At 38.6% G+C, this 15969-nt stretch overlaps 1 protein-coding gene across 3 annotated transcripts in view; it reads left to right on the top strand.

Annotated features, from left to right (window-relative positions):
- Positions 1 to 11720, top strand: part of mthfr (methylenetetrahydrofolate reductase (NAD(P)H)) — a 30485-nt gene extending 18765 nt beyond the window's left edge. For 2 of the 3 annotated variants that reach the window (XM_037105612.1, XM_037105611.1), the window contains exons 7-12: positions 379 to 513; positions 710 to 890; positions 1158 to 1340; positions 1430 to 1531; positions 1621 to 1740; positions 10826 to 11720. In XM_037105612.1, the coding sequence (XP_036961507.1) occupies positions 379 to 513; positions 710 to 890; positions 1158 to 1340; positions 1430 to 1531; positions 1621 to 1740; positions 10826 to 11047 (943 nt within the window). In that variant the 3' untranslated portion in view covers positions 11048 to 11720. Of the gene's footprint in view, positions 1 to 378; positions 514 to 709; positions 891 to 1157; positions 1394 to 1429; positions 1532 to 1620; positions 1741 to 10825 lie in introns of those variants that run through there. The other variant, XM_037105613.1, reaches the window with a different exon arrangement.
- The last annotated feature ends 4249 nt before the right edge of the window (positions 11721 to 15969 follow it).

The raw sequence follows: 15969 nt of genomic DNA, 5'->3' as shown, positions 1-15969 counted from the left end.
TATGGAGTGATCTGTCCTTATTGGGTAAAGTGGGCAGGGATACAAAAATAATATTTTCTCTTTTACTGCATACGCATTAGAAAGAATATCATGGGTTACTGACCAAACACAACAGTGATTACTCTTGGAATATAGAGCTGCCTAACACTTATTTTGATAGAAAAATAATGCTAACAGCGGGTTTTGAATAATTCAGTTTCAATTCAGGAGTTTGTTTTTGATACTGTGTTCTTGATTTGTGTATACAGTGACCATAATACTCCATACACACAAACTAACATGACCAAGTTTTGTATAAAGAGAAGGTTCAGTCTTCACAGAACAACGGAAAATTCTAATTTGAAATGTCCCAGAGTTTCAGATCTTATTTTCTTCCAGACGGCCTCTTCCCTGGGCAGTGAGTGCCCATCCCAAGCGAAAGGTAGAAGATGTTCGACCCATCTTTTGGGCATCCAGGCCCAAGAGCTACATCTACAGAACCCAGGACTGGGATGAGTTTCCTAATGGCAGATGGTGAGCTCAGTCATACTGAACAGATTTGACAGGATGAAACTTCAATGTCAGTAAAATGCATTAACAAGAAAACTAAGTGAATAAATGTTAAATTACTATCAACATTTTTACTTTCTTGGTTTGTGTTAATATGGAGAGTTATGTGTATTGGTGTGAATCCCACTATCAAATGACTAAACAGTGTTCACTGCTTCAGGGGAAACTCCTCGTCTCCAGCTTTTGGTGAATTAAACGACTACTACCTATTCTACCTGAAGAGCAAGTCATCCAAAGATGCACTTCTGCAGATGTGGGGTCAGGAGCTGATGAATGAAGAGAGTGTATTTGAGGTCTTCACGTGCTACATTACAGGTCAACCAAACAGCAGTGGACACAAGGTAGACGAGATGGACAGTGGTAATCAGTGTTATTAGTATTTGACTAGTATTTGAGGATACATTGTATTGACTCCACTGAAAGAGGGGCAAAAGACTGAGGAATAAACAAATACAGTAATTAATGACCGTAACCCTAACCCCCTAACCCTAACCCTTGTGTAATTCTTGCTTATAAGAAGCACCAAAATGGTATTTGGTACAGCCCTAGTTTCTATGAGCTCAAGAATGATGACCTTCAAAACATTGCTCTTAATCCTTTTCTGCTAGGTAATGTGTTTGCCATGGAATGATGAGCCTCTGGCCCCAGAGACCAACCTGATGAAAGAAGAGCTGGAGAAGGTTAACAGACGAGGAGTCCTCACCATCAATTCTCAGCCCAACATCAATGGCAAAACTTCCACAGACCCTATCGTAGGCTGGGGACCTGCAGGAGGCTACGTCTTTCAGAAGGTCTTGATTGTGTCTTTTGATGGAATACTTAGCAAGTGGGCTGTTTTTGTCTGGTATGTTACCTTATTCCTCTTGCTTTAAAATCCAAGGCCTATCTGGAGTTCTTCACCTCCAGTGAAAATGTGACTGCTCTCCTCAAGGTACTGAAAAAGTATGAGCCCCGTGTCAACTACCACATTGTTAATGTGCATGTAAGTTCAAACAGAAAGCACACATAATTGTATGCTTTTAAGAGTATATGATCATTATGACACTAACTAATGTATATTTCTGTGTCCAGGGGCGTAACCTGACCAATGCCCCTGACATGCAGCCAAACGCTGTAACTTGGGGGATCTTTCCTGGCAGGGAGATTGTTCAGCCTACTGTAGCAGACCCAGTCAGTTTTATGTATTGGAAGGTAAGACCTGTTAGTGTGCACCAATTATTTAGGGATGTACAGTCTTCTGTCAGTGGCCTCTTTTTGAAGACAACCAATGTTGCCCATTGATATTTGGCAAAAAATGTGTGTTATTAAAAAAAGTAAGCAACCCATGGCGGCGTCACGCATGCCAAATTTGCATATATGACAGTCTGCTGCCCAAAAAACCTGACACACAAGTCCAGGTGAGTGATTTAAAGTGACCTACTTTTTCAAATTTGACCAAATCTGGAATATAGCATTGTGGTCAACTTCAGCTCAACATCTGACCATTTCCTCTGCCATGGTGTTAAAGTGAAGCAGAGCAAAGGTAGAAAGGTTTTAGAAGAAAAGAGGTTCAAGTGTGATTTCCAAATTTTCCATTTTGGTGTGGGGCGAAAATGTCAAAAAACCAGAAAATGACAATACTGAAAATATAGCTACAAGCGGCAATTTGCGGGTTCTAACGTCTTTCGCCCCAAACCGGCCACCCTGACCCTCATCCCCTGTAGTTGATGACATCGGCCGCCGTGTACCTCAAAGATCTGTGTAAAACATACCCATGACAAGCCCTAGATTTCTCCAAATTGGTTTTTCAGCTACATGCTAATGGCATTTATAGCACCCCTTATAGGTTGAGCTCAGCATGCTTTGGTAGGCAGATTACCAATCCCGTTGTCAACCTACCCACCAGATTTTGTGATGATAGGGCAAAGGATGTGGGAGTTATGGCCAATAACTTCCAAGCCCCGCCCATTGCAAAAATACATTGGTCCGTGGCGGCCGTGTTTTTTGACCAATCTGGCTCATTTATAGTAGATATTTGTCTTTTCATCCCCCGAAGCCGTAAAGCAAATTTGGTGTTGATAGAGTCAGTCTTTCAAAAGTTCTATTCATTTTACTGTTTTTAACATAATGTAAATTAGCAAAAAATCTGTAATAGTGGCTTTCATGGTGCAGAGGCTTTTTTTTTTAGAGGACTATCAGGAGGATGTGTATGAAAAATTTCAAGTCAATAGCACTTATGGCTTGGCGGGGAGAGCCTTTCAAAGTTCCCACCCTATGTTATAGCTCCCCCATCTGACGGATTTGGATCAAATCTTTGGAGCAGCATTTGGATGTCATTTATACTCAACGTACCAAGTTTGGTGTCTCTGGGTCCTTCCAGCTCACCATAAATTAATAAAACGCAAACAATGATGGTTAATGACAAATAGGCAAAGCCCACTTTCACCTATCAACATGGCACTCAAGATATTAGTTAATACTCCCCCCTAGAGCATGCATACCAAAACTGGTGAAATTCCGTCCGATGGTCTTCGAGATACGCATGTGTAGCATTTATAGCGCCCCCTATAGGTTGAGAACATGCTTTGTAAAGCAGATTCCCAGTACAGTTATGAACATACCCACCAAGTTTTGTGATGATAGGGCAAAGGGTGTCGGAATTATGGCCAATCAATTCTAAGCCCCGCCCATTGCAAAAATGCATTGGCCCATGGCGGCCATGTTTTTTGAACAATCTGGCTCATTTATAGTAGAAATATGTCTTTTCATCCCCCGAAGCCGGTATTCAAAATTTAGCGTTGATAGAGTCAATCTTTCAAAAGTTCTATTCATTTTACTGTTTTTCACATTATGCTAATTAGCAAAAAATCTATGTAGGCGGAGCTTCATGGTCCAAGAGGCTTTTAATAAACCGGCACAATTTTCTGCGATGGGGTTAGAACCCTAATAATAAACCAGCACAATTTTAGAACGGTTCTACCCCTTCGGGGTTAGAACCTTAAAAGGCAAAAGCAGAAATGTTAATGCTCAAAGCAAAACAAAGATTTAAAAAAAAAAAAAAAAAAAAAGAATCAAATGATCACTAAAGGTAATTAATAATGATAATAAAAAATGCTTTAACTCCTAGCAATAAGGCCAAAGCTTGCTGGTTCCTTCGGTTTTCACTACTCGCACTGATATAGAAATATAGAACTGGGACCTTCTTTTAAAAACACAACAAAAACACAGAACAACACAAGGGAGACGAGTCACTACAGCTACTTCTCCTCTCTAGATGAAGCATTTATTCAAACATACACTTGAGGAGTTGGCAAGTAGATAGAATGGACATCTGGTTATCACAACTAATAACTACCTTCCAGTAATAATAATGACTTGACATGGTTTATCAGTTACATGAATTCGCTATACTACCAGATAGTAATAAGGGATCAAGGATCAGTATGGCGCTGACTTCAATAAACACTGTCACATGAACAATGTAGACTGGTGTTGCTCTGGTACACAAGTTCAATGATCCCTTACAATATCAGTAGCTATGTGGTAATTTCAGTTGTACCAAATAATCATGTTACATAATGAAACAATCAATCAATCAATCAAACTTTATTTGTATAGCAACTTTCAAACAAATCAAAATGAAGTCCAAAGTGCTCTACAGGTGATTGGGGAAAAAAAACATGGTATGAAAACCACCATTAGAGACTAATGCACACCAATTACAATAAAATGAAAAGATAAAAGAATAAAAGAGAGAATAAAAGATATAATCAAGCAATACAAATAAAATAGCAGAAAATATCGATGATGAAGGTTCCTAGTCATCCAGGTCATAGTAATTTTAAGTGCTGTATGGTTGGCAGCTGGACTTGTTTCATTTTCTTGTAAAAAGAAAAAAAAGAATCTGAAGCAAGTCCAGTTGCCCTATAATGCATGGAAAATTTTAAAATTTAAAGTTTATAAAATATAACATAAGAATAACAATAAAATGTGAATAAAAGATATACACAATCTATATTAAAAGAATATGGGCGATATGAAAAAAAACAAAGTAGAATAAACATTAAAACCATAACAATCCTAAAACTTATAAGAGACTACATGAAAGTAAGACTAAATTGATTAGTTTTTATTAAAAAGTATCAATATTTCCAGCACCCCTGAGATCCTCTGGTAGGTTAAGCTGTTAAAAGTTCTGTGACATCCAGAGTGTCATCTGCATAGCTATTGAAAGTGATGCTGTGTCTCCTGATGACACTTCAGCATTTGTATCTGTAGCATTTGTGGTACTTGGAAGAGAATAATTTAAAACTGGTAAAGGAAAAAAAAAGAAGAAAACACAGTGGTGGTCAGTTGGAGCTAGATCAATGACAGAAGATAAGTTGATAGTAAGACCATACCATATAACTAAATTCTTGTTTATATCTTTGAGTTGCTACATGAACATGCTGTTTTAAAAAGACATACATTCCAACAATTCTTAAAACTCTTTGGCTCTGGTATCTGCCTGATTGTCAACATGTATGTTAAAATCACCAATTAAAATGCAGGTATCATAGCTTGTATGAATTTCAGAAGTTCTGAGAATTCTGTTTAAAAAAAGAGGAGATAATCATTTAGGAGATCTGTACACTGTCTGCAAGGAGAGAGGGCTGATCTTTTTTTTTAAAGTTACATAAGTCAATATCCCTGCCCTTCAGTGTTTCTCGGTATATTGCAGCTGTGCCGCCATATTTCCTACCCTCTCTACTTAAGAAAGACCATAACTGGGTGGACAGGACTTAATCAGTGTGGCGGGTGCATCTGTGCCCAGCCAAGTCTCAGCCAGAAAAAGACAGTCTTGATAGTGATCATTTATGAGTTTGATATTAGCATTAACAAAGACATCATTTTGTATAAACAAACCGTGTTGAGCTGAGATGATGGGTTTTTAATGCAGCAGAGGGATGTAGTTTGAAACTCTCAGGTCAGTCTGATCCTGATCCACAGAGATATTTAAGGAACACACACACACACACACACACACACACACACACACACACAGATTCCTTGCTTTTATAGAGAGATGTTCAAAAAGCTCCCTGTTTGTCTCATCATACCCAAGAACCTTCTTCCAGTTGACATTGGAGTCTTCCGCATGCCTTTGGTTGAACTTTTATCAAGATTAAATGAGCTTTCTTCAACATGAGCTTCCCCTTTGCCATACTTCCATAAAGCTTTGACTTTTGAAGAATCCTGGCAAGAGTTGTTGTATGCAGAGTCTCTCCCCACTCAGCTGCTCAAGGTTTTATCTCCTTCAGAGTAGTCATAGGTGTCTTGGTGGCCTCCCTCACTAGTATGACCTTCTTGTATGATCACTCAGTTTGTGAGGGCGGCCTGCTATTCCTTCCACTTCTTAGGAAGGAAGGATTGAAGGATGAGGGATTTAACTGAACTCCGTGGGATGCGCAAGGAAAGTAGAACGAAGAATTAGAATTTGTCACAGGCTGGTAAGATTACTGCCACTGCGAGACTGAAATACAAGTGATGATCTGGACTAATATCAGGCTTTATATAGGCTATATTGTCAATAAATATCTGGGAGTGACGACTTAACTCTCATACCTTATGTTGGACTGGATGGTGGGGCTAGTTCGCTCAGATGGCCTAACCACCCTATGCATAGGGCCCTATCTTAGTTATAGGATCTACCCTCAACCCACCAACAGGGTCTCGGTGAGGAGTTTTCTCCTCCCAGTTTGGAGGTCTGTGTTTCACTATGTTCAGGTGACTTTGTTCTGCTTATGTTCTTGTTTTTTTGTGTTAACAGGGGACAACACAAAGCCTTTCTCTCTTTTCCTGGGTTTAAATGATTTTCTCTCAATGTTAATGGCTTGAGTAACCCGGTCAAGAGGTAGGGTGTTAGCGAAAATGAGGAAAGATAAGTCCTTTAAGTGATTTTTTTTTACAAGAGACACACATGTCTAAGCTGGAACACAAGAAACTAAAAAAGTTTGGGTACTCCAATACATATTATAGCTCATGTAAAAATAGGAGGAGAGGGGTTGTAATAATGATATCTAATTCATTAAACTTTGACTTGATCAAAGAAAAAGGGACGATGAAGGCAGATATATGATAATCAAGGGCAGGATGGGCGGTGTTTTGGTCACACTTGTGAATGTTTTTGCTCCTCCGGGGACTGACAGATCTTTTTTCAATAGATTATTCGACCTGACTGTATCCGAGTGCGAGGGAGTCCTTGTCTGCTCGGGAGATTGGAATACAGTTTTGAACCATCAATTAGATACAACAAGCACGAGCAGGCTTGGATCCCTAAAATCGAAAAAACTAAATATCCAGATAAGAGAGGCAGGCTTGATTGAGGTCTTCATACAAGGGACAGAGAATTCACCCACTATTCAGCTACACACAAAGTTCACTCCAGGTTGGACTTTTTCCTGACGAATACTATAGATAGACACAGGGTACATGAGTGTACATTCGGAAAAAAGAAATTGGTGAATGTATAAATCAAATTCATTAAAATACAAACCAGAGGAAATTCATAAAATCTTCAAAAACTACTATGAGACTTTATATTCACAGCCTGAGAAGGTTGACGAAGAGAAAATAAAACAATCCTTGATTTCACTGGACCTCCCCTCAATAGGCTCTGAGCAAAATAGTTATCTGACCGCCCCATTACGAAAGATGAATTAGATAAAGCCATAGGTAGACTGGCGACTAATAAGAGTCCTGGAAGAGACGGTTATCCAAACGAGTGGTGCAAAAAATTCAAAGCCCTCGCCCCGGTATTGTTGGAATCATTTAATTGGACACTTGAGAAGGCTGTAGCCCCACCATCCTGGAGGGATGCTGTGATTTCTGTTGTTCCCAAGGAGGGGAAAAATAAAGAATATTGCGAGACATATCTCCCAATATCGATTCTGAATGTAGATTACAAACTGTTCACATACATTATCACTAAAAGACTCGAGTGTTACCTGCCTGACCTGATACATGAAGACAAGACAGGCTTTATAAAAGGACGCCAAACACAGGATAACATCAGGCGCACCCTACATATTGCAGAACATGTCAATAAACACCATATAAGCGCTGCCTTTATCAGCTTAGATGCCGAAAAAGCGTTCAACAGGGTCAGCTGGGATTTTCTGTATAAAGCACTAGAGAGGATGGGATTTAACGATAAATTAATTAAATGTATAAAGGCACTGTATACTAACCCATCAGCCAGAGTTAAAATCAATGGACACCTGACAGACACTTTTAAACTATACAGAGGGACACGTCAAGGCTGCTGTGCTAGACTCTCCCTCTTTGCTATCCTCATAGAGCCACTCGCTCAAATAATTAGACAAAAGGACCAGTTGACAGGAATCACGATAGCAAGAGATGAGCACAAAATAGGCCTATTTGCTGACGATACAATTACCTTCCATTAAGACCCAAATACAACTAGTAAAGATAATCGAAGAATATGGATTGATGTCAGTCTACAAATTGAATATATCAAAAACTCAGATCTTAACTTTCAATTACAAGTCAAACAAAGACATCAGGAAGAACTATAATTTAAATTGGAACGCTAAGTCAATAAAATACGGGGGAGTGATAATAACTCAGGAATTTGACAGAATCCACGAGACAAATTACAAACCAATAAATAAAAGAATTCAAAGAGATGTGGCAAAATGGTCAACACTGGTAATGGACTTTAGCTCAAGAGTTGAGGTGGTCAAGATGAACCTCTTGCCTAGGTTGTTGTATCTTTTTCTTCACTCCCAGTTAGAATACTGGACTTACAATTCTCAGCGTGGGACAAGTTAATTTCTAGGTTCATCTGGGCAGGAGCCAGGCCTAGGATAAGACTCGGGACTCTTCAGCTGGACAAAGAAAATGGAGGTTTGGCTCTGCCAAACTTTAGAGAATACTACCATGCTGCACAATTTAGATATGTAGTATATTGGTGCTCTCCCGGCTATCGGGCCACTGACATTGAGATGGACCTGGGTCAGGCCCCTCCACAGTCAAGGTTAAGTGGAAAGGAACATATGGGTCTTCTTAAGGGTGAAAACTCGATTATGAGAGAAACATTCGAAATATGGTACGATGTGGTTAAAAAATATAAGTTAACAGGAGCGTGTAAGCTGTTGATTTGGCCTTCTCCAGGTTCAGACCAGGAACATTAGACAAGACCTTTGAAAAGTGGAGAGTCAAAGGAATAACAGCGACATGTACACTTGTAGACAAGCAACATTTAAAATCATTTAGACAACTTAAAAATGAGTTCGGATTAGAAAATGGAGATTTATACATCTTATATATCTTCAATTAAGACACTTTTTCGAGACAGAAATCAAGAAGGAATCCTCACTGGAAGGGAATGATGTGATTGAGGTGTTGACAGGTGCGTACTCGCAAACCCCCTCAAGAATTGTCTCTAAACTGTATAAAGGTCTTTTGAAGCGACAGGGAATAAATACAGTGTATATAAAAGTGAAATGGGAACAAGAATTTAATGTCGAGTTGTTTGAGAGTGATTGGCAGTCTATATTTAAGACCCAACACACATCAACAAGCTCTAAAAGATGGAGGGAGTTTGGTTGGAGATATTTAACACGTTTTTTTTTTGTTTTTTTTTAATCTCATTCCAAATTAAAAGTAAACAATTAGGTCAACAGCAGTACTGTTGGAGACAATGTGGGCAATTGAATGCCAACCCCTCTCACATATTTTGGTCTTGTGTGAAAATACGTTCATTTTGGGAGGAGGTGCTGGGAACCATGGCTGAAATTTTTGGATATAATATCCCTAATGAACCCCGGCATATATATCTGGGTCTGATATCAGACGATGTAATGGGTAAAGAGGACATACACTTGTTCAAGATCTTATCTCTTGCAGCTAAAAAGGCCATTGCAAGAAGTTGGTTAAAAACTGACCCACCTGAACTCAGCCACTGGCTGGACATTATAGAAGAAATCCGATCAATGGAACAATTGACCTACAGTCTATGACTCAAAATGGAGCTAGATACTGTAAGATGGACAAAATGGTACCTGTATGTGACAAAGCAGTGTTTATCCCCCTGTGCTGTTTATACCTGTTTTTGTTGACTGAATGAAGAAAAATAAAGTTAAAAAAAAAAAAAAATGGAAAACATTGAGGGGGGTGAATACTTTTTTTATAGGCACTATTTATCTCAATATGTCAGTGCCTCTTGAGGGTCGACCTTTATGATGGTTAGCCATAGCCCACATGATGTTGATTGTGCTTTATCTGGGAGAGCTGTGGTAAGCAGGATACATTTAATCAATTGTCCACACAGAATGAAGTATGAACAGTCTCCAGACGATCCTCATGGTTGCTTTGGTCATCTCTGACATGCTGCAACTCATAAATATTCGGTGGTCTATTTCATTCCATATCTTGCCAGAGAAAGTGGAAAAGTGTGAGGTCCTCTAAGAGGAATCTGATTTCTTGAAACATATTGCGTAATCAATACTCCATCTATTTTGACACGGATGGTCTTTTCTTCTAGAATAGAAAGTGCTGCCTGATCTTATTTAGATCATGTCACCTCCTTGTCATTGTGATAGGGCAATACATCATCTGCCTCAGTCTCTCAGCATGCTGGTGCGATTCAGAGTGTGGCAGTCATGAAGGCAGGCGCTGTCTGACCCTGTTGGTCCAAAGCATACTGGCTGGATAGGGATTATTACATGTGGATGGTCAGATCCAATCAGTAATCTGGTGTATTTTCTTCTGAGTGTGTTTGCTGGACAAGATTGCTCAGCTAAATGGATTTGAGTTGCACTGAAGGCTTGGCAGATGGACTGATACACTTGTGGCTGTGTGTTGACACTGACAGACACCTCAAAAGACACCACCATTCCTTGGACCTTCAGGTTAAGCAGTTCCTCTACTGCATTAGCAAGTATTACCATTCAGACGTGTCATCTAACACACCATGAGTGTTTCTGCATTCTCTTTTGATGATGGAGCTGGACAGGTACCAACTGTAGTGTAACGCAATTGGCTGGATTGATCCAGAAGCACTATATTGCCAGGTGTTTGGACCGTGGATATGCATGTTCATATCCAGTTGGCATGGTCACTCCAGAAGGATCAACCAGTTAATTGTCTATCATTTGTAGTTACTGATATGAAATTTCCACTTTTGCAATGCTGCATATGCAAGTTTTCCATATTGTTTTGAATAAGTTATTAATTTCTATTTCTATTTCTGTCCTCCCCTCACCAAATCTGCCCCCATTTTTTTTTTCCTCAGGACGAGGCCTTTGCCTTGTGGATTGAGCAGTGGGCCAAACTCTATGAAGACGAGTCTCCTTCACGGATGATCATCAATTATATCCATGACAACTACTTCCTGGTCAATCTGGTGGACAATGACTTTCCTCTAGAGAATTGTTTGTGGCAGGTCATTGATGATATGTTTGAGCTCCTCGATGCACCTACAGAACCACTCTACAGTGGTGCAGTCTCTGAATAAAAATTCATTGTTTTTCGGGTGAGAATTAAACTGAAGAACTCTGATATTTTATGCATTGTCTACAAAGCTGCTATTTACAATACAGAGCTTGAGTATTAACTTGACCGAGTTTTCACAGCCCTTTTATAAATGTTTTTAACTTTTGCATTAATGGTAAATACAGTGGTCTCACCTAAAAAAAATCCAGAAGTTTGTACAAAACATCTGTATATTTTTGATTTAATTGATGAATACTTTCATTCTCTGCAGCACTCCCAGCTTGTAACTACCCTAGTCCTCATAAAGGTTGAATTCAGTTGCCTTGTTTTTTAAGAGGGATGTGTCTGAAAAACAACAAAGAAGAGAAAAAGAAACCTGTCAAAATTATTTGTGAATTTGCCGATTACTCTTGGAACGGATTTTATTTTCATATAAGAAATGAATTCTTATATTTTATCAACAATTTTTATTATGTGTAGTGTTATTAAGATAGCGATATTGTGTGTTGATGTTTTTTATGTGTCAGTTATGCTTTGACACTTAGGCAGTCAGATGTGTGAGCTGCTAATGACTGCTTTGTACCACAGACAAAAGTTACACTAACAACCTGCTGCCTTACAGATTTTAAATGTATATCATATTTGTTATGCATACTTTATAAAGCTCATTAAATAGTTATTTCTGTAATGTGTAACCTGGTGAGTGTGTGTTATCAAATCATGTCGAGGGACATCTAGCACATTATCTATGACTTATGATTGTGGTGCACTGCTTATTATGACTTTATTAGGTATTCAGGGTGAAGCAACACAACTACAGAAGTCCAGTACAGAGGCCAGGCCATAAATTCTCTTCCACTCTGGAAGGGATTTCCACAAATTGAGTAACTAACAGGATTACCAGTAACCCTACAGTTTATATATTTTTGTAAAATGCTAACCTTTTTATAACATTTGTTTCATTATAGTAACCTAATTTATTTCACTGTTGTTCTGTTTGTTCAGGAACCCAAGCCTACATTAATGAGTCACTGCTGTATTATAGTATGTATTTGTCCGCCTGCTGTCAAGACAATAATATTAATCTGACAGTTTTTTGTTTTTTTTTTCTGTTAAGTAAACTGGTGAGTGTGTTAGTTGCACAAGCACCATCTGTAACTGATGAATGGGGAGTGTTGGTGGAGGTATTTAGAATGAAGCTCCACAACTAGCCTACAGAACTTCCAGTGCAAAGACCACACCATAGATTGTTTCCACAAATAGAGTACCTAACCATGACTAAGTAGGATGGTAAACCATGTCCTTATTTTGAGCCTATAACATTTTTATAAACCAATCTAACCATGCAGTGCATTCTGCAGGCTTGGGGAGTAATGGAATACATGTGATGGGATTACGTAATCAGGATACAGAAAAGGAAACTGTATCCTGCTAAAGTTACTGAAAAAAAAGATGTAATAGATACATTCAGTAAAAAAAAGGGGGATAACTAACAGGATCACAATTTTAATGTAAAGAATGACATACTAGTCTGTATCCATGCACATGGACACACGACACCACTTCACAAGTCAGTCTCGTGCATAATTCTGGTCATAAGTGAAACCAAATACACATACATATGTACATATTGAGATTAAATTAAAGTCATCCTATCAGTAGCCTATTTATTTTTCTCTTGTCTTTATTTGCATGGTGGTACTGATGTATTTCAAAAATAACAAAGCAATCTATTTGGGTTACTTTAATATTTTGATGTTTAGTTTATTATTCTACTGCGTGGAATGATGGCAGGCCAAAGCATGGCCAGATGTCAGCCAGGAGCGCAGCAAATAAACAGAACTGGCCCAAGTTTGAACCAAATCCATGCCACCAGAAACACTCCTGCAGACAGGAGTAGTAACTCCGGAGGATCAGCAGCAAGTCAGGAAGGATGACCACAACCATAGAGTTCTGTGTCTCTACCTAGGAAGACTACAGCTCACAATCTGCTGTATCAGCACCAACAACTACATGTAAGACACAGACACAACCAAAGCTACACATAATTTGCGTACTTACTACATAGCATAATATATGACCTACTCTTATTACATAATGAGTGGGCGCTGTGGAAATGTGATGATTAGCTAGTCAGGTCAAGCATAAGAACACTGTCAACTGTGGTACACACAGATAGGAGATTTGTGAGTCCATTCCTCCGACTTTGTGAAATCTCACTGTTGCAATCACACATACAGAAAGTATTCTTACAGCTAAAGAACTTTATTTTATAACAAACATTAATTTCAACAAATTCACACATTCACATATGGGCATGCAGGGTTTTTTGTTGTTGTTGTTTGTTCATTTTTTTTGTATTAAAAGTACTCACAAAGATAACATAGAACTACAGGCTCTGTGAGCATCATTTCACAGGCTCACAATGTTAATGTCTCACATTTGCTTCCACACCCCAAGACAGTTAGATTCCTGATAATATAAGCATGATAATGAAGCATTTCAATTCTTATTCAATCTGACCACACCTATATCTCACAATAAGGATGTCACAAATCTGACTTACTCAAAATGTTGAGAGTTGTGAGGAACAAAGTAGTAGTCAAGTTTCCAACCAAACATAGTGTATTTTTAAAATGCATGTTAGTTTCATGTATTGTGAGGAAGGTTACAGTCTCCACATCGCTCCACATATATCTGATGTTTACAGCTCTTCACTGGAAGTGACAAGTGGCATTTCATGGTCATCATCAGCTATTCAACAAGTATTTGACTTGAGTGTTTCCATTCTGTATTTATTTATTTATTTATTTGAATAGGCAAAAATGTGATACAAACAAGTGGATGGATAGACATTTGTAGTTGACTTAATAATTATGAAGAAGTCTCAAATATGAATATACATTTACGTATATATATCTGGTATGCGGACTCTCTGGATCAATCTAAATGTACAGTTAACCAGTCTATGGCCCAATTTTGAATTTAGTGATTGGTTGAGTCAAGCAGCCATGCTGCTAGTTTCTTATACCAACTTCAAATATTCAAAGGAGTTCAAAGTTGAGAGCGAGATTCTCATGAGATGTGCCACAGAAACATTATTGTTGCGAAGGAAACAAAAGCAACATGGCGGCAGGATTTACAATACACCATCAAATTGAAAATCCAAATTCTGGAAGAGATTTGGATTTTATAAAACAGACGGAAAGTTGGACATGTTTCCCCCCCAGTAAAGCTGTCCCCCCTAGAATAATTTGAGACACAATTAATAATTTTTGAACAATGCAGTAGCATTTATTGAAAGCACAATGTAAGCGGTGCTCATTATAATCGCGATATAATGTGCTATTTACATCTTGAAATATGCAGTCCCTCCCCCCATTCCTAGAAATGGTTGAGTCCACCCCACACTCTTTCCGATGGGTCTAGCAGCTGCAGCATCCTGTGGACAGAGCCTGCTACTCACACCGTGCTTCGCAGGATAAGAGGTGTGTATACCATACACACAGTTATATAAGTTACAACAACACACATCCCATTTAAAAAAGCGCCAGGTTCAGGCTGTCTGCAATATTTATCCTGCATTGTTCAAAAGCCTGCTCAATTACGAGTTAAAAGCTAAGATAGTGATAGTCACAGACAGCGAGGAGAGGAAGAAGACAGGACAGGACACGAGTAATAACAATTATTTTTGTCATTCTAAAAAACTCTCAGTCTCAGAATCAGATATTACTGACATTTTAGATTTATTTCCAGGAAGGTTTTATCCATTTATCCAGAGTTAATTGTCTTGAAATATGTTCAGTTAACTAGTAGATACTGAATCTACTTTGTTTTTAAAACCGATTTTTTAATGTCTGAGTCAAATGTTGTTGTCTCTGTCAATCTCCAATTAAATTATCACACCTTGATGAATTTTCAACAGATTTTTTTAGCAGTATTGTCACAAGTGTCAGATCCTATTATTACACATGATATTCATTCTGGACACATTTGACAGTAAAAAAAATATTGCTGTGTGTGTGTGTAGAGTGCAACACTGCGAGAGAGAGAGAGAGAGAGAGAGAGAGAGAGAGAGAGAGAGAGAATAGCATGATCTGATATCTTTCGTCTGGAAAAAGGCAGTTACCTGATTATGAGAAATCTGATAAACAAACTTAGATCTTTGCCTGATAATTAGTTTATTCACTGCATGTGTACATGTTCATTTGATTTCAGTCATTTTGTTTTAAATCTAGACATTTGCAGGTGGACTCTGCCAGTGCTAAGAAAGGTCTTCTGCCTGCCTGTTGGAGACGTAGAGAGACTAAAGCCTCAAATTACACTAAAAGATGCTGTAAAAAAGATAGGCTACAACCTTTATTCCTTATCCCCCCCTTGAATTATTCTCTAAAATTTTACTGTTTATTGTCCACCCAACTATGAAATGGGATTTTCTCCCCTGCCTGATGAGATGGCCTGATGAAACCTGTGCAGCCAATGAGGATGCTGTTAAGCTAGCACTAGCAAGAACACACAAGACAGAGATTAAACACTTTTTCCAGCTACAACTTAATCACAACTTGGTAAGGTCTACGGTAATCACATCGTCTATAACCCGTTTTATTGTTAAGGACTTACAACCTGTCTGCTTTTGACCCGTTGCTATCTTTAGCTGTATTCTATGACTGCTGGTAGTGGCTCAGCGAGAATGCATGTCTAGGTGCCTTTCGGCCAAACTGTCCCTGATGTGCTGGTCGGCACCTTGCATGGCAGCCACCACCACAAGTGTATAAATGCATAAATTACTGTAAGTCGCTTTGGACAAAAGCGTATGCTAAATGTAAATGCACACTGTTATTATCTGCTGAAATTATGTACTGAGTTGAACCATACTGCACACTGTTTACTATCTGCTGACCGGATTAAATCGGACACGAATCATATCAAATCAGAATTGAATTG

The sequence above is a fragment of the Acanthopagrus latus genome, chromosome 7, assembly GCF_904848185.1.
Source record: "Acanthopagrus latus isolate v.2019 chromosome 7, fAcaLat1.1, whole genome shotgun sequence".
Lineage (NCBI taxonomy): Eukaryota > Metazoa > Chordata > Actinopteri > Spariformes > Sparidae > Acanthopagrus > Acanthopagrus latus.
This window is presented reverse-complemented; position numbering and strand designations above follow the sequence as displayed.